General features: G+C 36.4%; 1 protein-coding gene across 1 annotated transcript in view; it reads left to right on the plus strand.

Annotated features, from left to right (window-relative positions):
• The window catches only part of MIPOL1 (mirror-image polydactyly 1), a gene marked incomplete at its 5' end in the record, with an annotated part of 160471 nt that overhangs the window by 24014 nt on the left and 115607 nt on the right, over window positions 1-20850 (plus strand). The window contains 3 exons of the mRNA XM_008938458.1: window positions 8279-8408; window positions 12830-12863; window positions 13123-13293. Coding sequence (XP_008936706.1) covers window positions 8279-8408; window positions 12830-12863; window positions 13123-13293 — 335 coding nt within the window. The remainder of the gene's footprint in view (window positions 1-8278; window positions 8409-12829; window positions 12864-13122; window positions 13294-20850) is intronic.

Below are 20850 nucleotides of genomic sequence, written 5' to 3' on the forward strand. Positions count from 1 at the left end.
TGGCTTGTGTCCAGCCCTGCTAGGTCTGTTAGGTGTTGCACACACCTATAATGCCTGAAAACTGTACTAGCATTCTACAGATGCTTTCTGAAAGACCAGGGTAATGATAGGAAATAATACACTGTGGAAAAAGGGGAAAGCAGTACTTCTGATACCGTTGTGTGTTACACAGCTTTCAGTCTCTTGGAAACTACAGCAATATACTTAAAATGAAGTCCCTTTTTTCAACTCCATTTTTACAAAAAAAGTTGAGAATTAATGTTTGCAGTATCGTTGAATTCTTGAATATGATATGGAAAAGTTCATGGACGTTATTTGCAGTTTCCAAAATTAACTCAAAAAATAATTACTGAATGCCTAGGCAATTGTTTTAACAGCAAAAGTGAAAACAAATATCCAAGTGGCTATTAGCTTGGTGTTAGTTTGATTTAATAACCCATAAAGTAAGAGGAAATAAGTAATCCTGCCAGTAATAAACTTTGGGTGGCAGTAACTTCCAGCACAGAAGAAAAGTATTTTCCATTTCCTCAAAGCTCACTTTAGAGTCCCTTTTTAGATGTTATTTTTCTTTCTTGCATGTCATCCATTAAAGATTAGCTGTGGATGGATGAAGCATGGAGAGATTATGAATGACAGAACAACTCCTGCAGAATAATAATCAGTTTTTGGTATTTAATGCTGTTTGACTTTTGCAGACACATTTCTTATTAACCTTTGGTACAAACAGAAATCCAGGTTCCTGATATCTCATGGAGAAGATGAATTCAAGATCCTCTCCCAATTAAACTGAAATAAGGCCAATATTGGGCTTTAGCCAAAAGAACTCAGTAGTTCCCCAACCCTGTGTTTATAAACGTAAATATGAATGGTATTTTACAGTTTAAGTAGGTAACGCATATGCTTCCCTAATTCAGTTTTCTGTGTGTAATTATTTGTTATATATGGTCTCTATCGTTCTTAGGGCTTTTGTCCTATTAGTGCTTCATAATGCAAAACCATTTCCTGAATATTTTTTAAAAATATTACCTGGTAAATAACAGAATTTTGAAAATAGCAGTAAGATTTGAATCCTCTGTATGAGAAGACAGTCTTATTTAAAGGACAGAAACAAACAAGGTGGGGATGTCATGACTGGGAACATCTTAAGGTTAATTTTTAATGGTTTAGTTTGAAACAATGTAATTTTACCTTCAGATTGTCAGAATTGTTGCTTGTCAAAAAGTTGAGCACAGGTCTTTGAAGTACAATATGCAATGAGCTGGCGTAGGTTAAAATGTTAATTACTAAGCTATTTATGGGTGGAGCTTGTATGTAAAAAGCACGCCAGTGTCTTCTGCATGATTTATGATTGATCTAACCCTTCTCTCTTCGCCACTACAGTGCTAGATGAACATAAGGAATTGGGGTTTATTCAGGAATAAGGTCTGCCAATAATCTAATTCTTGGGGTATTACAAAAACTTTTCTTGAACCTGTCAAGTTATAGCTTGCAAACTTGACTGCAACATTTATATTTTCACCCCTAGAATAAATAATCAGGCATCGGTAAGTATTCACTGAAAAAAGTTTAACTGCATTGTAGCTTGAATTTTGAAGTCAGCTGTGTTTAGTGTATTAGAAGCAGAGGCTTAAGTATTGTACAGGGATTGGCTTTCACAAGAACTGCCTTGGGGTCTGCATATAATGCTCTCTCCTATTCTTTCCCACTTTATTTTTTTTTAATTGAATGGGGATCTGAACACACAAAGAAAACCCTATGCAGAGCTGCAACTAAGCAACTTTAGCCTTTTATTAAGAACACTCTGTTTATAGCATTGGAAATGTAGGAGCAGATGAATGCTATGCACTGAATATATACAACAAGCATAAAGCAATAAAGAAGTCACTGTGTTCTATCAGTGTTTGTTCAGATTGCTGTATCTATAAAGTCTCATTTAGGTGTAAATGACTTGTAGTCTGTAATTCCTGGTATAGACCAGTGAAAACTCTTAAGTAGTTTTCTTATGCTCTTCTTATCACTATTTTGCTTTTGTTTTTCAGTTATAGGTCACAACTGAAAGTAAATGAATGGTAGCTTCCAAAAAAAAAGTCCTAGGAACTTAAGTTGTCTGTTTTGTAACAGACTATTTTTAAGCACTGTTTTTCATCGCTGTTTTTAAATTGACAGCCTTGGAGCTCATGGTAGTTTGCCACTAACCTGCAGGAGATCTGTGTAAAGGCCCTTAGGCTTCAAACGTTTCTAGGGATTATCTGCATTTTCTTACAGGTATGCACAGAGACCAATTCATGACATGTTTTAAAGGCTTTCATAGCAATGCAGTAAATATTTATTATTATTATATCTTATTATGTTTATTATATCTTACATGATATTATATTTATTATATTGTAAGACTGACTTATTTAAGAATTGTGAGCACAGTCATGAAATGCAGTAGAAAGAGGCCTTGGAGGATTTTGATTTCTAAAGTGAGAGGATAAGAAACACATAGATGTTTATGTTTCTGTAAAGAGGATAAACATGTATCCATACAGTTAAATAAAATTTCATAATAGTGGCCCGTCTGGAAGTGTCAAGGATAGTTTCCAAGTCCTCGTGTGATTAGACAGACGGAGACTCAGCAATGGTGGACAGGGATGGAAAGACTGATGAAAATGAAAAGGCAGGTAGTCATTGCACCTCTTTTCCGAATATACTTCCCTAATTCCTCACATCTGTGTAGCTGCTACCCAGAAATCCCAAGTGAAAACACACACACAAAAAAAATATCCCTTAAAAGCTTCTTCTAAAGCTCTCTGTAGGATAAATTTCAGCTGACAGTTTTTTCATAGAAGCAACTGAGCAGGATAAACAAGAAGCTCAATACAAAAATCTTGACTTCTAAGTATGACTTGGCCGAGCAACTTCTTTCATGTTTCTGTTTTTCTTTGGAATAATATACATCTCCAAAAGGCAGAAAACAGATAATATATTTTGCTTTATTTTTATCACGAGTTCAACATTCACTCCTATGTTAGAGCTGTATACCTGTATAAAGCACAAGTCAAATTATGCATTAAAAGAAAACTGAGTTGTCTATTATTATTATTTTTGTCAATTTTTGAATATTTAAGATGCTTTGAGCCATTTTTGCAAAAAACATATAATCTCTTTTGTTTTCCTTGTTTCTATAATGGTGTAACTAGTACAAATTACTTTGAATGTACCAGAATCAATGCCAAAGAAAATCTCAAGTTGCATTCTGATCAGCAGTCAGCAATCTGATCTTGAATACTGAATTTTAAACTACAAAACTCTGACCTTCTGCAGCGATGCATTGTTATTAAAAGAAAAACTTTCTCACCATGTCTTTTTCTTGGAAGCAGTTGATTACTATTACTATTGCTTGTTACAAAAACAATTACCAAAATTTTAATTGTATTATGTCTTGGCTCACTCTTTTTTTCGTGTCTGAAGCCCAAAGGGATATTTCATCACATCTCTTGATGTCAAACACCTTGCAACGTCCAAAATACTATTTCTGTAAAAATGACATATTTTGAAAACCAATTGTTACAGTGTTACAGTATTTACTGTATCTTCTGAGATTGCAGTGTAAATAACGATCTCATCTTTTCCGTATGAGGTCTGGCCTGTATTCTGGATTTTACATTTTTTAATGAGTAATGTGAAGTGATTTCATTTCTGGTGCCATGGAAGTTTTAAGTCCTAACAATTTCTTCTGTCTTGCCTCTCCTATTCAGTTTTTTTATTTACACAGATGACCTCTAGGAAATCAGCAAACAGACTTTTTTCCTGGGAACCATGCTTCCCTCCCTTCCCCCAAAGTTCTGTTGTTTGGAAAATCATGAACCACTGTTTAAACTAGGATGATTTCCAAGACACCTTCTCTCTACCGCTGTGTTTTAAAGGTGGTTGAAAAAGCGTAGAAGATAGGTTTGCCAAAAGAATCAGGTTCAACTAAGAAAATATGTACACGGCTTTGACTCAGTAAACTCATACTTGGTATGGTTCATCTTCTTCATATTTACTTTTGCCCATATTAGAAAACAATTAGCTTACTAAACAAATTTGAGTATTTGGGAAGAAAAAATCTACTTTGAGTCTCTTTCATTTGACTAAGAATTACATGATATTTGATAAGCTTGTTTAAAAATGGACATATCCAAATATTATTGTAAACACCCATTGATTTGTTTTACCTGCAATATAAGTATTTTACTTAGTTGGCTTACATAGTAGCTAATAATATTTGTTAATGTAATTTAACTGCTGTGAACCTTTACTGAACAAATATTGAAATTTATACAAGTCAAAGAAAGGGAATCTCTAATGACTTTTGTAAAAGCGTCCATTTAATAGTTAAGGAGAAAAGTTTATATGACATACCAGATGCAATTAACAGTAGATTTTATATTTAATAAAAAGAAAGAAGCATATGTATTTGCTTTATTCATTCCACCATAATTTGCATTAGAGCTGTGGGTGTTTAATGAGCAAATTCCAGCTAAAATGCTATATTGATTTTCTAAGTGAACTTTGTAATAGCTATCTACTTTACAAAAGCTCTCTGTTTACAATTGTTTTCTTTACTAAAAACTAAAAATGTTTTAGAATTGATGAGTTTAGCATAATGATTCTTTTAAAATAAAGAGCTCTTTTAGAGTATGCAGGAGTTTTAGTTACAAGGAGAAAGATGTTATTAAATTATTCCAAAGCAAATAAAGTTTATGCAGCTAAATAGTAGTGTCATATTTGTATATACTACAATGTTTGCAAGCATTGGAAAATAATCCTTTTTACTTAATTTAGCACTATGGGATTTAAATATTTTAACTCCTGAATGCCATTATATGTATATGACTTAGTAAATGCCACAATTCATTCTAGCTTAATACTTGACCATTCATACTTCACTTTTGTGAGTCAATTTCTTGCTTGAAACATGAGGTCTATGAAAATTGGTGTTTCTTGTTGGTCAGGCCTCAAGATAAACAGGATAGGGTTAGTTGGTGGGCCATTGGAAGGTCTCCAAGGAAAGCCTCATGGTGTCAACCAGAGCAGTTGGTGACTAAGTAGCTGGATCGCTTTTTCGTTGCATCAAGCGTCAGGTCAGTGTGCCCATGTGGGACTAGTATTTTGCTGGCTAGGTCATATCGTAAATGAGACTTCAGAGCCTGACTTGTTACTATAAATTAATTTTTGCCTGGCATTTTTAAGAGGCATAGGGATAATAATCTGGATATTCTTTCCTCTTCTTAATGGAGAGGATTTTTATGTCACTCTCCCTAACAGACTTTTTGTTGCACAGGTTATATTTCACACCATTTCATAAATATGGTAGAAAATGTTTTAGCTTGCTGCTACATTGCAACTCAAAGGTGTATCTATTTCTGTGGCTTATTTGAAGAATCCCATGATCCTTAAGTCCTCACTTGTACTCATCCATAGCGCAGGCTGAATGGTGAATGTAACTGTTACAACACCAAACTTCACACTGCCTGCAACTGTGTAACTGTTATAATATTCCATATAGTGATAAAAAAAGGAATTTATAAAATATTAAGTAGAGTCAGAAATGCATAGGCATTCAATAACAGAAATCTCTAACATAAATTCAGCAGAAGCTTTGGCTCACAAAGGAATTGGGTGAGTTAGCCTTCTGTAGATCATTAAAATGAGTTCGATGAGGACTTTCATTATTTTTTAAATTAGTACTTTCTTGTGGTCAGTGTTTCTATGTTGTATCAAAATGCCATGTAGCTAAGTATCTTTTTTTTTTCTTTTTCCAACCTTAGGTTACCATGCAGGCATCATACCTGATTTTCTACGCTCTCCCTGAGCTGTTTAATATGACAAAGTTAATGTGCAATATTGCTTTTAAGAAATAGCAGTAAAAGCCAATCACCTGCCATTGGTATTAAACTTTTTTTTTTTCCAATGTATTTGGTGGATCTGGTCCTTGGGATATTTAGTCTGATGCCTTACTTTAGTAGAAGGATAAGAAAATAACAAGAAAGATTTACTGAATTTAATTCACTTTTTATGGCCAATCGTTAAGAGACAGTATTTTGTAATGGACCTTTGAGCAGGGAAAGGGTTCACTGTTCAAGGCAATTAGACTCTGGGCTGCTATCAGGGATAGCAGGATTTAGGATAAGCAGGATGTTTAAGTAACTTTAAAAAAAAAACTCTTTCTGACTGTTTTCATACTGTTATATATACATTAATTTTGTTTAAGGACAAATAAGCAATAATCTGATTTTTAAAAGCCCGTATAGTAATTATTATCACTGGTTATAGTTATGCAGTGAAGGAATTAAATACGCCAAAACATGGTCCCTCTAAGTGCACTTGTATGCTCAGGATCCATTGTAGCAGTTGGCCAGTTGTGGTTGTCCATGCTGAGGTGGGGATGTTCTAAGGTCTGACAGAAAAATGGATGCACTCAAAGCAACCAGAGAGAAGTTAACTAATCTGGAAACTAATTAACCCCAGAACAGTAATAAGTGCCCTATCTTCAGTTATTTTTAGACAGCTTTTTATTCATTCCAGCAATTTTTTTCATTATGAACCCTGTGTAATGTTTCCACTTGCAGCTCTGTGGAAAGGGTTCTCTTACCTTGACATTTTCTTACCTTGAACATCTTCCTAATTTATCTCTCTGAACTCTTCTTCTGTTAATCTTCTCACTCATCTTACATCCCTGGTTACCTGAGCTGCTTGTGAACTGTACAGACACTTGCTCACAAAGTGATGTTTTGTATTTCAGTTGGTTGGGGAGTTTTGGTGTTTTTTTCAGTACTGTTAAAGTGTACTTTGTGCTAGCAATATAGCTGCTAACAAAAGGTGCTACTACTGTGTTCCTGTTGTTGCATTGTGTGAAGAACCATAAAGTGTTTTATTTTATATCACACTATGAAATTTTAGTACAATAACGTACCAAGGTGAAGTAAGAGTAAACTAACTTATAGAGGCATGAAAGTCAATGTCAGCTGAAGTAAGAATGGAGGACTAAAAGCTATAGGCTAGAGTAAAGAGGGAGGAAGCCTGCCTTTGAGTTCTTAACTTAGTGATTTAAGCAGTGGTTCATAGAGGAGCAGAGAGTTCTGAAGGGGGTAAGGAAACCCCCTTCCATACATCTCAGCAACCAAAGTGGAAGTCTGGTGAGCTGGAATACACAGCCCACCTCATGCAATATGTTCTTGTATTTTGTCATTTTGTCATTTATATCTTGTAATTTCCTTATATAAATGGCTTAATACAGAAAGTTTTTGCAAAATATGTGCAAAAATTTGAAAGAGACAGTAGCATGGTGTTGGGAAACTGACAGAACACCAGCTCGGCAGACCAGAAGAGGGGAGCATGGGGAATTCTGGAACCTGCAGAAAGGATGTAGTCTTCTGTCTTAGAGCAATAGTGGTCTTACGATGGCATTCTGGAAGTCCCAAGACATCTCAACTGCAGAGTTTTATGATGATTGTGAGGAGAGATTTGCAGTATTGCAGAGGGAAATGATGAAAGTATGAATAAAGATTTTAGTGGAGGCAGGGTTGAGGTAAGAGTTCTGGCAGAGTGCCAGAGCTGGTGTTAGATGTATTGACAGGGGAGAGGCAGCGAGAAAATGTAAGCTCGGGATGAAGAATGACTCGAAGGTGTTAGTATGCTCCCAAGGATAGACAGTAAATCTTAGTTTATTGGCACCTAATGCTCCAAGGTCCACCTATGCCATAACACATAATATAACAGTCTATTTCACAATAAAGTAAAGGCTTGGCACAGAAGGAGAGATGCCAGCTGTGCCACCCTTGTGGTACCAGACAGACTGTGAAAGTATTGGAATTTTTAATATTTAATATGTGTGCCACTCCTATAAGAAGCAGTGTCATTTCAGAAGCAGCTTTAGCAGATCATTATTTTTAACTTCATGACCTAGAAGAAACATACTAGGGTCTTCTAAGATTCTGAGCATTAACATTACTTTCCCATTAAGCAGGTATTCAGAATGCAAAGCAAATCACTTCCTTGCCCTGTTTGATTTTTACAGGGGTGAATTTGAAAACACATAGCTTTGTTTCATTCCTTAGAGTATTCATTTCAGCAATCAACAGCAATTTAGTGTTCTGTCTGAAAAGTAACATAGACCTTATCCAGAGTAATCCGAGGTCAGTGGAGAAATGTTGATTTTAGTAGATGCTGGCAAAGACCCATGTAAGTGCATCTAATAGTGTCTTTCCCTGTCAAACTTGTTTGTTAAACACACTGGTTACTTTTACAGCTCTGGTGGAAGAAGTTTATTCTGCTCAACGGGAACGTGACGAGGCTGTCATGGCAAGGCTTAGGTTAGCCAATGAAGAGCGAGATGAAGCATTTCTGCGACTCCACCGTTTAGAAGAGTCTCTCAAAGAGTAAGTATACGTTTCCTGCTCTGTGCAAAAAGGCTGTTGTGTCAGTCTCTGACCGTCATAAACTCAACAGTGGTTATACAGGAAAATTTAGCACAGGCTTCTCTGTGATGAAATACTAGGCTAGTGCTGGTCTTACTGTTATATTGGTTAATTTGTTAGCCGTCCTATATGGCCTATAAGGCCATATTTTTCTCTGGAGAACTGAGAGCAAGGTGAGGGATTTTGATCACAAAAATTAAAAATATAATCAAAGCTTTCATATTGATTTATTTGGGGGTAAATAAGATGAATGCGACATTTTATAGGGATCTTTTGACAGGCAGTACCAGAATGTCAGTCAGAAGTTGCAATGTATAGGAAATCAATCAAGCCTTTAAGCCCACTAGACATTTCCTTCAGCAAAATTCCTGCTAATGATGTGAGTGACGTAGCAAAAATATATGGGGTTTGTCTGTAGGGAAGGGGTCATTTGTAAGGCTGCAATTAATACTTCCTAGAGTTTTATGTATGCCGTGTTAACACAACAGAAATAGGTCATCTCATGTTAAACAAAGCTGTTGGTAGGAGAGGAAGACCAGAAGCAGTTTCGTTTCTCACATTGGGATAGAGGCCACTTTGAAGCTACAGTTTGCTTCCCCTTTCAAGCCTCATCCATCTGAGTTGCGATCATCTTGGTTCCCGCCTATGGTAGTCCCCTAAAGCCTAGAGCTGCTGAGAAATTTCTCCTATTTTTCTGCCAGGAGAAATGCAAAGCATACAGAAGTTTTTCATGGTAGCAAAACAAATAAGTGCAGTTAACTAAATGGCAGGCGACTATGTTTTAAATAATTGATTCTACTAAGAGCACTTTTTCCACTTTATGGCAGAGAACCAGTTGTCACCTTTTGGGTATTTTTGTAGGTAAAGCCAGAGAATATTACCTAAATAAATTTCAATAATCTGCACATAGTTTGTGCACCTTTACTCTCTGGAATTTACAAGTTTCTAGTTTGTCACAGCCTGTAAGTATGACTCAACAGGAAGATTAGGAGATTCCATTTCTGCAAGATTAATGCACAATTTGTTAGAGTAAATGTCTCTGCAGAGCCCATTATAGGCGTACATGCATCTGAAATCTTGCTTTGAACAGCAGTCTCTGAGGACATTACAAATGTGCTTTTAATTCCCATAAGAGCCATCATAGCTGTGAGCATTCCTCCAGTCTTTCCAATTTCTTACAGAGACTGTGGCAATGGCAGGTCATTGGAAAGAGTCATACCCAAGTCTTTCACATCCTGGATGCTTTGTAAACTGTCACTGAAGCCATCCTGGACATGAACAAAATCCTTACACAGATCTCAAGAAGGCTTATGCCTTCCATAGGATAAAAATGTGCTCCTGAAGTGTTCTGAAAAATGTTACATGCTTTTATTTTTGTTGATAGTTCTAGTGTCAGTCATCAGAGCAGTAAAAGAAAAAGAAAGATCCTAAGAGACAAAAGCCACAAGGGCAGAGAGCCCAAAAGTTTTGTTTCTTCCCACTGTAAAGTTTGTTAAAGTTTGGAAGGGAGTAAAACTCATTCTTTGTTTCTTCCAAAAAAAGCAATGGTATGGTACAGGGAAACATTTCCTGTTTTGATTATTGTTTTGGGCATGGGGTGTTCCTTTTTTTTTTTTCCTTGAAGAAATTTCTGTGTTGTTTTTGAAATCTTTGGGCATTACAGTACAAAGAAGGCAGGATTGCTTCCATCAGATTCAGCTGCTTTTCTTCTGGTCCACTTATTCTAAGCTTATAGAACGCTTATTCATGCAGCTGTACACCTTGTGAACCTGAAATGGTTGAATGGAGCCAAGACTCCAGCTGAAACTCCAACCCAGCTCCAGCACTCAAGCATTTCAGAACACTGGGTGTCATTACTAACTGCGGTAACATTTCAGCTGAGGTGACAAGACATGCATTACTAGATCTGCCTGGATGTCTGGCATTTTGCAATGGGAGGAGCAAGCCAGGACTGTGACCAAGAAGAGTCAAACTGAGGTTCCGCATTCTCAAAAGCAGAGTCAATCCCATAAGGAAATTACTTTTCTCAGCCTCTTTATTCTAAGTAGTTTATTACTGTGACTGAAAGAAATTTTATTTGGAGTTCACCTTACCACTCCACTAATCCTTTGGAAGGAGGAGAGATGATTGGATGAGCTGTGAGGGACTTTTAAAATTTTATTTAATTTTGGAGAGTTTCTTCTGGAATCTTGGAACTTTTCCAACTGCCACTCAGTATTTTCTTCCTAATGCTGGTTGTTCAAAAGGTCAAGTTCTCTGTGTCAGACATGGAGCACACAGAGGTTTGGGTTTTTTAAGGAACACTGGCTACTTGTGTCACACTCATCAAGTTTTAGAGCACAGGTCACGCCTTCCATCTGCTTTGGACTTATTCCAGTCAGAGATCTTTACAAGAGGGCAATATTGAACAGCCTGCCGATCTTTATCAAACACATTAATGCTTTCTTTAAATTAGCAGCCGGAGCAATTCTGTTGTCATTATTTAACTGTAACAACCAAAATTCTCTGTTCTATTGGCCCTAGAGAACACGTTAGCAGAACGTGTGTATAAGTGGGGGGAAGAGGGATCCTTGGTTACTGCTGTTGAAAATCATGAGATCTAAGGGTCACTTACTGCCTGTGCACAGCACAGGGAGAGGCAACAGGGCAAATACACAGCTCCAGATGCTGCTTCCTGAAAAATACTCTCACCTAAGGACAGGTATGTACACCTACAGACAGATCCCTTGTGGCAGTAGTATGCTGAAGGCCTACACTTTACGGTAGGAGTTCCTGTTCCTTTCCCCACCCCCATTTCTCCCTAAGTTGTCCTGCCTACCTAGCCTGTTGGTCGGCTGGGTGATTTTATTGACCCACACTTTGAGCAGGGTAGAAGTCCTCTGGAGAACCTGGGTCAGTCCTGCCAATTTACTTTGACAAATACCATTCCTTTCATTGTGAATACAAACTAGCTGGAGATCCATTTTTAAGTCCCACATGAAGTGGCACTTAGAGCAATGTAAAAACCTAAAGAAGGAACTCTACAAGGAGCCAAGTCAAGGATCTAGTTCTGAGAATTTGGACTTAAACTATGTTTGCTATTTTATGTTGCTTTATGAATACAAGTCAAACCCAGCAGAGGTTAGCTTTTACTTTGTTTTATTTAGTTTTGATGCTGCCTGTATGTGTTGGAGTAGTTACTGCTTATGAATTTCCTATAAATATACCAGCTTTTTCACACTGGTAGTACATTCTGAATTATTTCTTTCATTTAAAGAATTAGTTTTTGTGCTGGCTGATTTGCTATGCCTTACATACTGTTATCTGGTAAAACTAATGTATTAATGCAAATGGTGCTAGTGTACTGTCAAGGGCTCTGTGATGTTTGCTAGCTAAAGTCTTGGCTTCGGAGCAGCAACTGTCACAGCACTGTTGAAAAAGTGTGTTGCTGCTTCGTAGATGTTTAATGGTAATATATCTGTCTTTTAAAAAATCATATGCTGATGACAGACCTACTTTTAGTAGCAGTCACTGTTAAGTAAGCAGCAGTGGCACTGTTAAGTAAAGTAACTTTAATATGCTTGTCTTTCCAGAAAAGAGGTCTCTTCCGTTTTAAAATACACAGAAGTGTTTTAAATAAAATGCTCTCCTTATAACTAACCTTAGATAAAATAAAATGCATGCTATCCTATTTATTAGATTTTTGTGCTATCGCTCACTGCTTTTGCACAGTGGGTGTTCAAAGCTGTATGACTAAATTCCTCGTATCATCTTTGTATTTGACAGGTCAATATATGTTCTGTTGAAATAGAGAGGGAGGAAAGTGCAGGGGCGTTTGTTTCAGAATTAAATAAGGGCTTTGCAGAGAATTGACTTAGCTTGCTGTTTTATAACAGATAGAAAATCAAAATATCTTTAAGGAAACTTCAACTAGGTTTTTGTCCTCATTTTGGAAGAGGGAGGTGGAAAAAGAATTACTTTAACATGGAAAAGAAAGATTTCCAATAAAGTCCTGTCCTGTTTCATTTGGGGTGCAATAAAAACAACAAAAAATACAACGTCAGGTAAAAGTTGTAAGCCCTGAAATAAATAAAATAAGAGCATCAGTCATTTCTATCACTGGGGAACTTTCTTCATCTAAGCACATATGAACAATTGATCCTTGTAGTCATATATAGCAGTAAACATTAATAACTTAACAGTCTGAAGTCAGTGCTGAAGATATGGTGCATTATTGAAAGATGGAGTCGAGCAGGTGGCACTTTAATATGTTCAGTGTCATGGTTGACTCTAAAGACTAGTAGAATGAAATTACTTGAGGTTCTAAAGATTTAAAAAGCGAACTCATTTTGCTGCACTAAGGAAATGCTACTGATCAGGCTTTCTGTGTCCCTTTTTTCTAGGCTAGAAAATATTAACCCTGAAGAAAATGACATGGTAAGCCATTCTCTGAGGAGATTTCTTGATGTCAGTCTTATATCTTAGAGGCTTAAGTTCAATTGAGTGGGTTTCAGGAACTAAGATGTGGGAAAAAGAAGAATTGACACACTAATAATGTACATCTTTGCTGCAATATGAAAATTCAATAACTTCACTCAGTCAATTTACAATTCACATGTGCCTATTAATTAAAACCCTATATTAAATAAAATATATTAAAACTTCATGTCTGACTAACATATAATGCTGTTGGTAGACATTACAGGAATTACTGAACAGAATAAACAATGCAGACACAGGGATAGATATACTGAAGAACGGAGCTATAATTCTGAATCGAATACACAGGACCAAAGAACGTAAAAAGAAAATAATAGCTGAGGAAATGAATGCAGTGATAGAACAGCGGGATGCTGCTTTGTCTCAAGTAAGTCTCTACACGTATATAATCACTCAATACTGAATTTCTTTTTTTTCTTTTTTCTTTCTTTTTTTTTCTTTTTCCTTTTTTTTGGGGGGTCAGAAAATTATTTCATTTATTTTTCTCTGTTGAAAATCCCAGCTAGAGCCCTCGTAGTAAATGGCTGAATATCAACTGTTTCTTCATGGCAGTAGTGCCCATTGAGATGGCATCAATGTGTTTCATGACAGAAGTTACTTTTGTATTTTTTGCAGCTGATCTCTGTCTCCTTTTTTAAAACAAAGCAATTTTCAGTGTGTTGACCAATCTAAAAAGCTATTGAGGCTCAGTTTTGCAGTGTGCTGTACTGCTATAAGGCTTTGGATGACAATTAACTGGGACTCAAGGATTTATAAAGGGTTCTAAGTGGCAGAAATATACATTAAAGGAAGATAATAGTACCACAAGCAACAATGCAAGCAGTTCCTCCCCTTGTTGCTTTACATTCAGGAGATAAAAATCAGCATGTGGTCCTTGACTCTGAAAGTCTACTACATGACTTGAAAGAACCTGAGGTCCTTTTTCTGCTCAGATCACTCATTCCCTGCAATCTTCCACTTTCACAGACTAATACTGACTTCATTCTCTTTACCATGAAGAGAATCTCCTTGCTCTTCCCCATCTCATGGAATTCTGTTAGTTTGGGGTTTTTTTGCTTGCAGTTTTCTTTCCTGGATTTTAACCTAGATTTAGCTCAATAGGAACAGGCTGTAGGGAGGAGCAGTCCAAGCAGGGGATATATCTCCTGGGAAAACACAAGACTTTAGACTGAATGAAACTCCTTATGTATTCGTCCCAGGCAAGAAATTTCATCTGATTCTTCCGATGTTAAAAATTTAGACTTTTTAATGTGAGTTACCAAATTGAGCCCACATCAAACTAATTTCTGTTAGATTTAAAGTCAGGCTTGTGAGCTTGAGTGGTATTGATAAGGTTGGTTGAATTTGTGTTATGTTGAGAAGTTCCTGGTAATAGAGTCCTGTCTACACACTCGCTAATTTTCACATTTTTGCAGTTGTTGTTTTTGCATTCTCTCCTACTTAAACCTTGAAAGCCCCATCTTGCTGATGCTTAAAATAGTTTGTGCGTCTATCCAGCATGCACTGCAAAGGCTGTTAATGTTGGAAGATGTTAAGAATGGAACTCTACTTCTTTTGTCTACTTTCATTTATAATAATGATGAGCAGCATAGCTACTGGGAAACATCCTACAATTTTGCCAAAGGTTTGTGTTCTTTCTTCTTTACACAGAATGTTTGAAAAGTGAGCAGCTTATAAGAGAAGGAATTTCAGCAAAAGAGAAAGATCTTTTGATTTTTTTTTTTGTCAGTTTCTGATTCTTTTAGCCATAAAACCTTTATGAATGTCAGAGGAGTGTCATTGTAGGGCATTTTAATATACATTTTAATTGAATTTATTTTTAAGCTGCCTGTTCAAGGAGTAATCTTTTCCAAGTAATCAGCTTGGAAATTAATAATTATTTTATATAGTAATGGCTGAAGTGCCACAACTAGGAAAGCCATCTTCTGGTCTGTCAGAAAAAAAACATGGGTAATGTTAAGTGGATGGTGCAGCTGAAAAAATAAATGAGTAAAATAATAAATCCATGACAAATGAAAATTTAAACGTGGTATTAAGCAGTACTACTGTGATACAGTTGACAATTATAATAGCATTGTTTTAAATTAATTATTATTAATAGAACTCTACTGCTCACGTGCTGTGTTTTCACATATGTGATGACTTCACAACTGTAACTTTTGAGTCTAGAAAATAGGTCCTTGGAATTGAATCTACCATTTCAACCTGCATTTCTCACTTGGTGATGCCCTGGGAATTTGTACTGTACTTGGCTTATTAGCAGTCTTTTGTTAACATTGCAATAGCAGTAGTTATTACGGTGCTAACAGCAAGAACAATAGAAGAGGGATTCCTACATTAGACCACAAAGGAACTAGATATAATATAGAGGATGTATATGCTTAGCATAACAAATGCAAATCGTTGCACGTTAGGTCTGAGTTTGCCTCAGGCATTCATAACATCTGCAAGTTAAAATCTTCTTTTTGTTGGAGGTGACATCAAATAATGAATGGGGGATTGATAAGAACAGACTGAAACAACACAGAAATATAAAGTCAACCATTAGCATGATGTGGCTATCTCTGGAAAATGCGTTTTTGAAGTTCAGAGATCAATGTGTTATCCCAAAACTGCGTTCAGTTTGGGGATAACAACTAGGCAACAGAAGCTAAATGCTGGATGACACAGTGTGTGAATACTGTGTTGCTGACTGTATGTGAACACACTATTCCTGCTTGCTCTTGTGCAGTGTTGGAGGCAGCAATGTCCTTTGAGTGACCACCATAATCAGTGCCATGTCACAGAGTGACATAACTGCCTCTGTGATAACAAGGGCTTGGACTGACTGTATTTAATGAAGATGCATCTGTTATCCTCCTTTATGATTTTCTTCACAGTAGCCTGGCATTTGACAGTTGCGCACAGTAAATATAAGTGGTATCTAGCTTTTGGGGTTTTACTTATAGGATTTCTGTAGGAAACAGTAGCACAAAAACCTTCACAGCTTGAACACATTGCTTTGATTTCAAGTAAGGAATGGGTTATATTCCTAGAGAATGGACATTGTATAAACTCTACCTTTCCTACAACCTAAATACAGGTTACTTTCAACTGGTCTTTACAATGCAGTTTTGCAGTACTTTTTCTGGTAGTTATACTATTAAGTTGTGCTTTGGCTTGAATAATTTTTTTATTCTTCAAAAAATGAAGACCACTGTCCATGTCTTGGAAAGATCATTAAAATGGCTTTTTGAGCTATAACACCCAAGAACCTCTGCATATTTTTTTGAGATTTCAAACATGAATGTTACTAGGAAGCAGATAGAGACACTTCTATCACTGAATTGAGCTGTGCATGTGCATGTAATCTAAGATCATTCACTAGATTGCTGAGCAAATATGCAAACTACTTTTTGTATGTGTGAAAACAAATAAAATGTTATAAAATCAAATATTTGATACTACTTTTAGTATTTATTTTCAAGTGAATAAAAACCAAACAACTAAAGCGTGGCTAAACATTGACATCCATCTTCTCCGGTACCAACACCCTTAAAAAAACAAAGTCAACTGTTTGGTTGTATTTGCTAAGTTATGTTTGTTAGTGAACAGGTATTGTGCTATACTGGGAAGCTTGAGTCTGTTTTATGACTGGTCCTCTGAAAGGAAAATAGAGAAAGATGCTGGCTGTCATGAGAAAAAAAACATCAATTTCTTGTCTGTAACATTCAGTTTTGTCTTAACCTGTTCAGGGAAAGAACTTATTTGCCCAATTGCTTGTATGACAGTTCTGCCTTTCTTCAAAAAATCTCTCTTGCCTGAGTAATCCAATTAATGACAGAAATTTAATAAATATTAACTATGTCATAGTCACGTTGTGTGATTTTCATAAACTATTTTAAAGAAGTGGTTTCCAGCAGGAGGCAATACAGTGCAATGTCTTAAACTAGCAACCACCTATTAACTATAGCAGAGATTATGGACAGGAATGTTAAAATGACTACAGGGTTGGCAGCCAAGGCTGAGGACTGGAGTAGGTCATTACAATTAATTTTCATCTGGCTTAGAGAAGAAAGGGGACCTTATAATTGGTGCAGATTGAAGAAAGTTATTTTTTTAAAGCTTCTAGTTCAGGAGATTGTGTTTGATATGTTTTAAGTCCTAGCTTTCATTCTGAAAATGTGGTGTGGTTTGGTTTGTTCTGGTTTTGTTTGGGTTTTTTTTTGGTTTTTTTTTGTTTTTTTTTTTTTTTTGTTTTTTAATTGGGAACAGCCAGTTCTATACAGAATTTTAAATATCAAAGGTGTAGAATTTGTTGTTAAGGAAAAACAGTGGTTTCATGGCTGGCAAAGTATCATCTGTAATACACTGATCTTGAAGCAATAACATAACTGGCAAGCAAACCTGGTTTTACAGCTTTGAATAGTTTGGTCACTTCCTGCTGTGCAGGAACATGCTTATGACTGTTCATGTAAAAAGTTGGCATGCACCCAGTTGCTCATCTGAAGCAGGTTTAAGTACCTTTCTCCATTTTGAGGCACAGTTGGCAGCAGGCAGCACTTTATCGTCATTGAAAACAAAGATGAGAAGCACTATGCTTGACTGCCCATCATTATCAGTTTCGACTAATGACTAAGAACTGATAAATGTCTGTAGTTACAACAAGCCAGCTTCTCACTAACTTTTTTATATTCTGCTCAAGTAATTTCCCCCCTTTTACACCAGATAAGGTGTAGAGCTCTGTTATCTGATACACAGAGCATTAAGACATTCTTAGCACACATGAGTGAACAGGTCTTACTGAAGTAATAAACCCGAGAGCTTTATGAAGTGTAAAAACAACAGAAGCATATGTAAATGGAAAAAAAAATACTTACAGATTTTGGGCCCTTAATTTGGGAATACTAAGATGACAGGTTACAATGCCTTGTGACTGTTATCTTAGGATAGAGTTGATCCCTTTGCAACCCAAACCACAGTTCGGGATGTTAGTTTTAGTGATTTGAATTAGCAGTTCATTTTCAAACTCTGTTTTATGCTTTGACTCTTCCTGGTTAAGGATACTGGTCGAGTTCTTGGTTGGCAGGAGCACCTTTGATAGTGGCCTCCTAGCTGCTCTGCCAGGATGCTTCTGCTACTACCTTTTCCCTTTTATCACTGATATTTGGGAGCAGGAAAAGAAAAGGCAGGACAGTGTATTCAAAGTTGTTTGGAACAAGGCAGCTTCTGTGGAGTACTGACGATGAAGCAGTGGCTTCAGGTAGGCTTCACTCTCTTCCTTGGAGGTAATGCTGAGTAAAAGGGATCCTGAAGAAAGATAATAAAAAGCCAAGTTATTTGAGCAATTGTGATTAGCAAAATTAGTTTTCCATTTCATTGTGTTGCACTGGAATGGTGCTTTACAATGTCACATTTCATTTACTGTGTACCTAAACAAAAGAACAAAACAAAGATCCTATGAAAACTGTACTAAATCCATGTTTTAGGAAGTCCATGTTATACTGAACACTGTTAAATCCATGTTTTCTTTACTGCTTCTCAGAATAAAACAAGTGAATCTCAACAGTTGCAGGATTTTCAAAACACCAAACAGAGCCAGTGACTGATGTAGTTGGGAGGCATGGAGTAAAACTGTTGGGAATGATGCTGAAGAACATCAAGAATCTTTAGCATCTTACAAAAGAGCAGGTTATTCCCTACTTGGCTGCTTACTTCTAAAAACAAACCTAGCTTGAAAAATTATAATAATTCTTCACTTTCTGGGACCATTAGGTATGCTTTAACTCTCTACCTCAGAATTATTTGTGCTAGCTGGACCATGAATATTTTCCAGAGGAATAGTCACTTAAATATTTGGCTACATTCTGAAGATGTGTGAAGCATTTTTTTCTTTTGAAGTAGGAATTTTAGTCCACTGGGGACTGAAATAGAGAGGAAAACGGCCAAACAGAATCCTCCTGATGTCTTGCACTGGGTTTTCTGATTTGCGTAGAATGTTCCCCAAAGGAATAACATCTGTTTAATCTTTCATTGTGGGGCTCTGTTTTCTTTGATCACTGTATGTGACTCTCAGACTCTGATGGAGTCAGAATTTCACTAGTGAAAATGAGTATTTTGCAGCTTATACTTTAGTCTTACTTCAGCAAGGCTTTGGCTATATGAGGTCTTGTAGGTTTTGAGTTAATGCTTCTCACAGCTCGAGAGTGCAGGTCAACTTGTAGATCATTAGTGGAAGGGAGAGAAGGATCCAAAGGAAATTACCCTGAGGAGACCTTATACTGAACTTTTCTATTTAGCCCATGAATGCTAAGTATGAGTAAATATGTAAATGTTAATGCAGTGTTTCCTTGAAGAGAGGGATTATGGTTTGTCTTCTTAAACTTCTGATGCAAATTTTTAATTGATACTACTTTTCTTCTTTTTACTGCCATAAGGTTTTGGCTGAACCGTGCCCTGAGACACATCATTGTTTGCGTTGTTAAATCACCTGTTGTTCCTCTGCAAACAGTGTGTTGTGCAGAATTCAGAAAATACATGTCTGCATAGTGTTTGAGGGCATGATCAAGCTTTGTGTCTTTAATTGTAAACTTTAATGAGTTTCTGGTTGAACATTCATCTTCTCTTCAGTACCTAGAAACTCCTCACCCCTTTAAAAATGACAGTAAATTTGCATATAAGCTTGTCTGATTAATTACTATTTGACTCGTCTGTCGTGATGCTAAGCTCTAGATTCACACAGCTTAGACTTCTAAACCGATTTCTAGAGTTAATTTAAATATTTAGTGTAAAAAACCTAGGATGAAAGAAAATAAAAATGCTCTGTATGCTTACTGATTGCCTGTTGCAGTACCAACAACCCACAGAGGACATTTTTGATCTGATACAAGCAGAACTCATATAGTATTCCCAGCAAAAAGGAGACTGAATCATAGTGCATGCAGGAAGCTCCATAGGTACCAGTACCATTGTACCAATACTATTGTAGAGGTACACAGTTTTCCATGGCACTTAACACTTTACTGTTTCAGGTTAGGTACTGAGTGTTGAATCAGATTTCAATTTGCTTACTTGTTGGATAAGAGGTCTCTGATATTCCTTAAAAAATTAAAAGCTGGGTTTCTTAGGCAGCTTTCTAAGATAGCTTTCTGAAAAAAAAAAAAAAAAGACACCTTTTTGATAGGTAACAAGTGTTTTGTGTTTCATATTTATATTTGACGTGAGTTGGAAAGGTTTAATGTATCTAACCTGTGTGTTCATTTCCCTCCTTGCTTTTCCCTACGTGCCACTTAATGAATGTTCACAGTTGCAACTTTGTGGTTGATTCCATCTGCATTGGCAAGTAGCGTGAACAAACTGGAATGGATCTGAAGTATTAAACAGTTCTCAGCATCTGATATCCACACTAACATGTTTCAGGGGATGTGCTTGTTGGTTTGTTTTTTTATTTTATTTTATTTTGGTGGTTTTTTTGTTTGCTGGGTTTTTACTTTGGACTACCTGTAGTCAGGTCCTGTAAACCGAATGCTCATTTGTGTCAGAATGCACGAGGTGCATTCCTGGAGTGTACCTTTGAGTTTGCTTTACTCCAAAAAAGGAACTCAGTTCAAGTTCTAAGATAGTACTTCATGAAGCAACACAAAGTGTGAGAAGTAGAGACAAGTGAGAGAAACTACAAATTGTACTTACAGTGCAAAGGAGCGTGCAAATTGTGTTTCTTCAGTAAAAGTTTCTGAGACTCATTGAGGACTTTAGATAAAAATTCAAAGCATCATCATTTATGAGTATAGAAGTTGAAAAAATCCATTTAATCCAAGAAAGTACTTTTAGATTTTTTTTACATTAAAGCTCTGCTCGTATATTACATTAAGGATAAAAATGAGATCACTAAGAAGAATCGGATTTATTAAAAAAATAAAAGAAATAGCTAAAGGGAGGTAAAAAG

Source organism: Merops nubicus, unplaced genomic scaffold (assembly GCF_000691845.1).
Source record: "Merops nubicus isolate BGI_N331 unplaced genomic scaffold, ASM69184v1 scaffold4944, whole genome shotgun sequence".
Taxonomy (NCBI): Eukaryota; Metazoa; Chordata; class Aves; order Coraciiformes; family Meropidae; genus Merops; species Merops nubicus.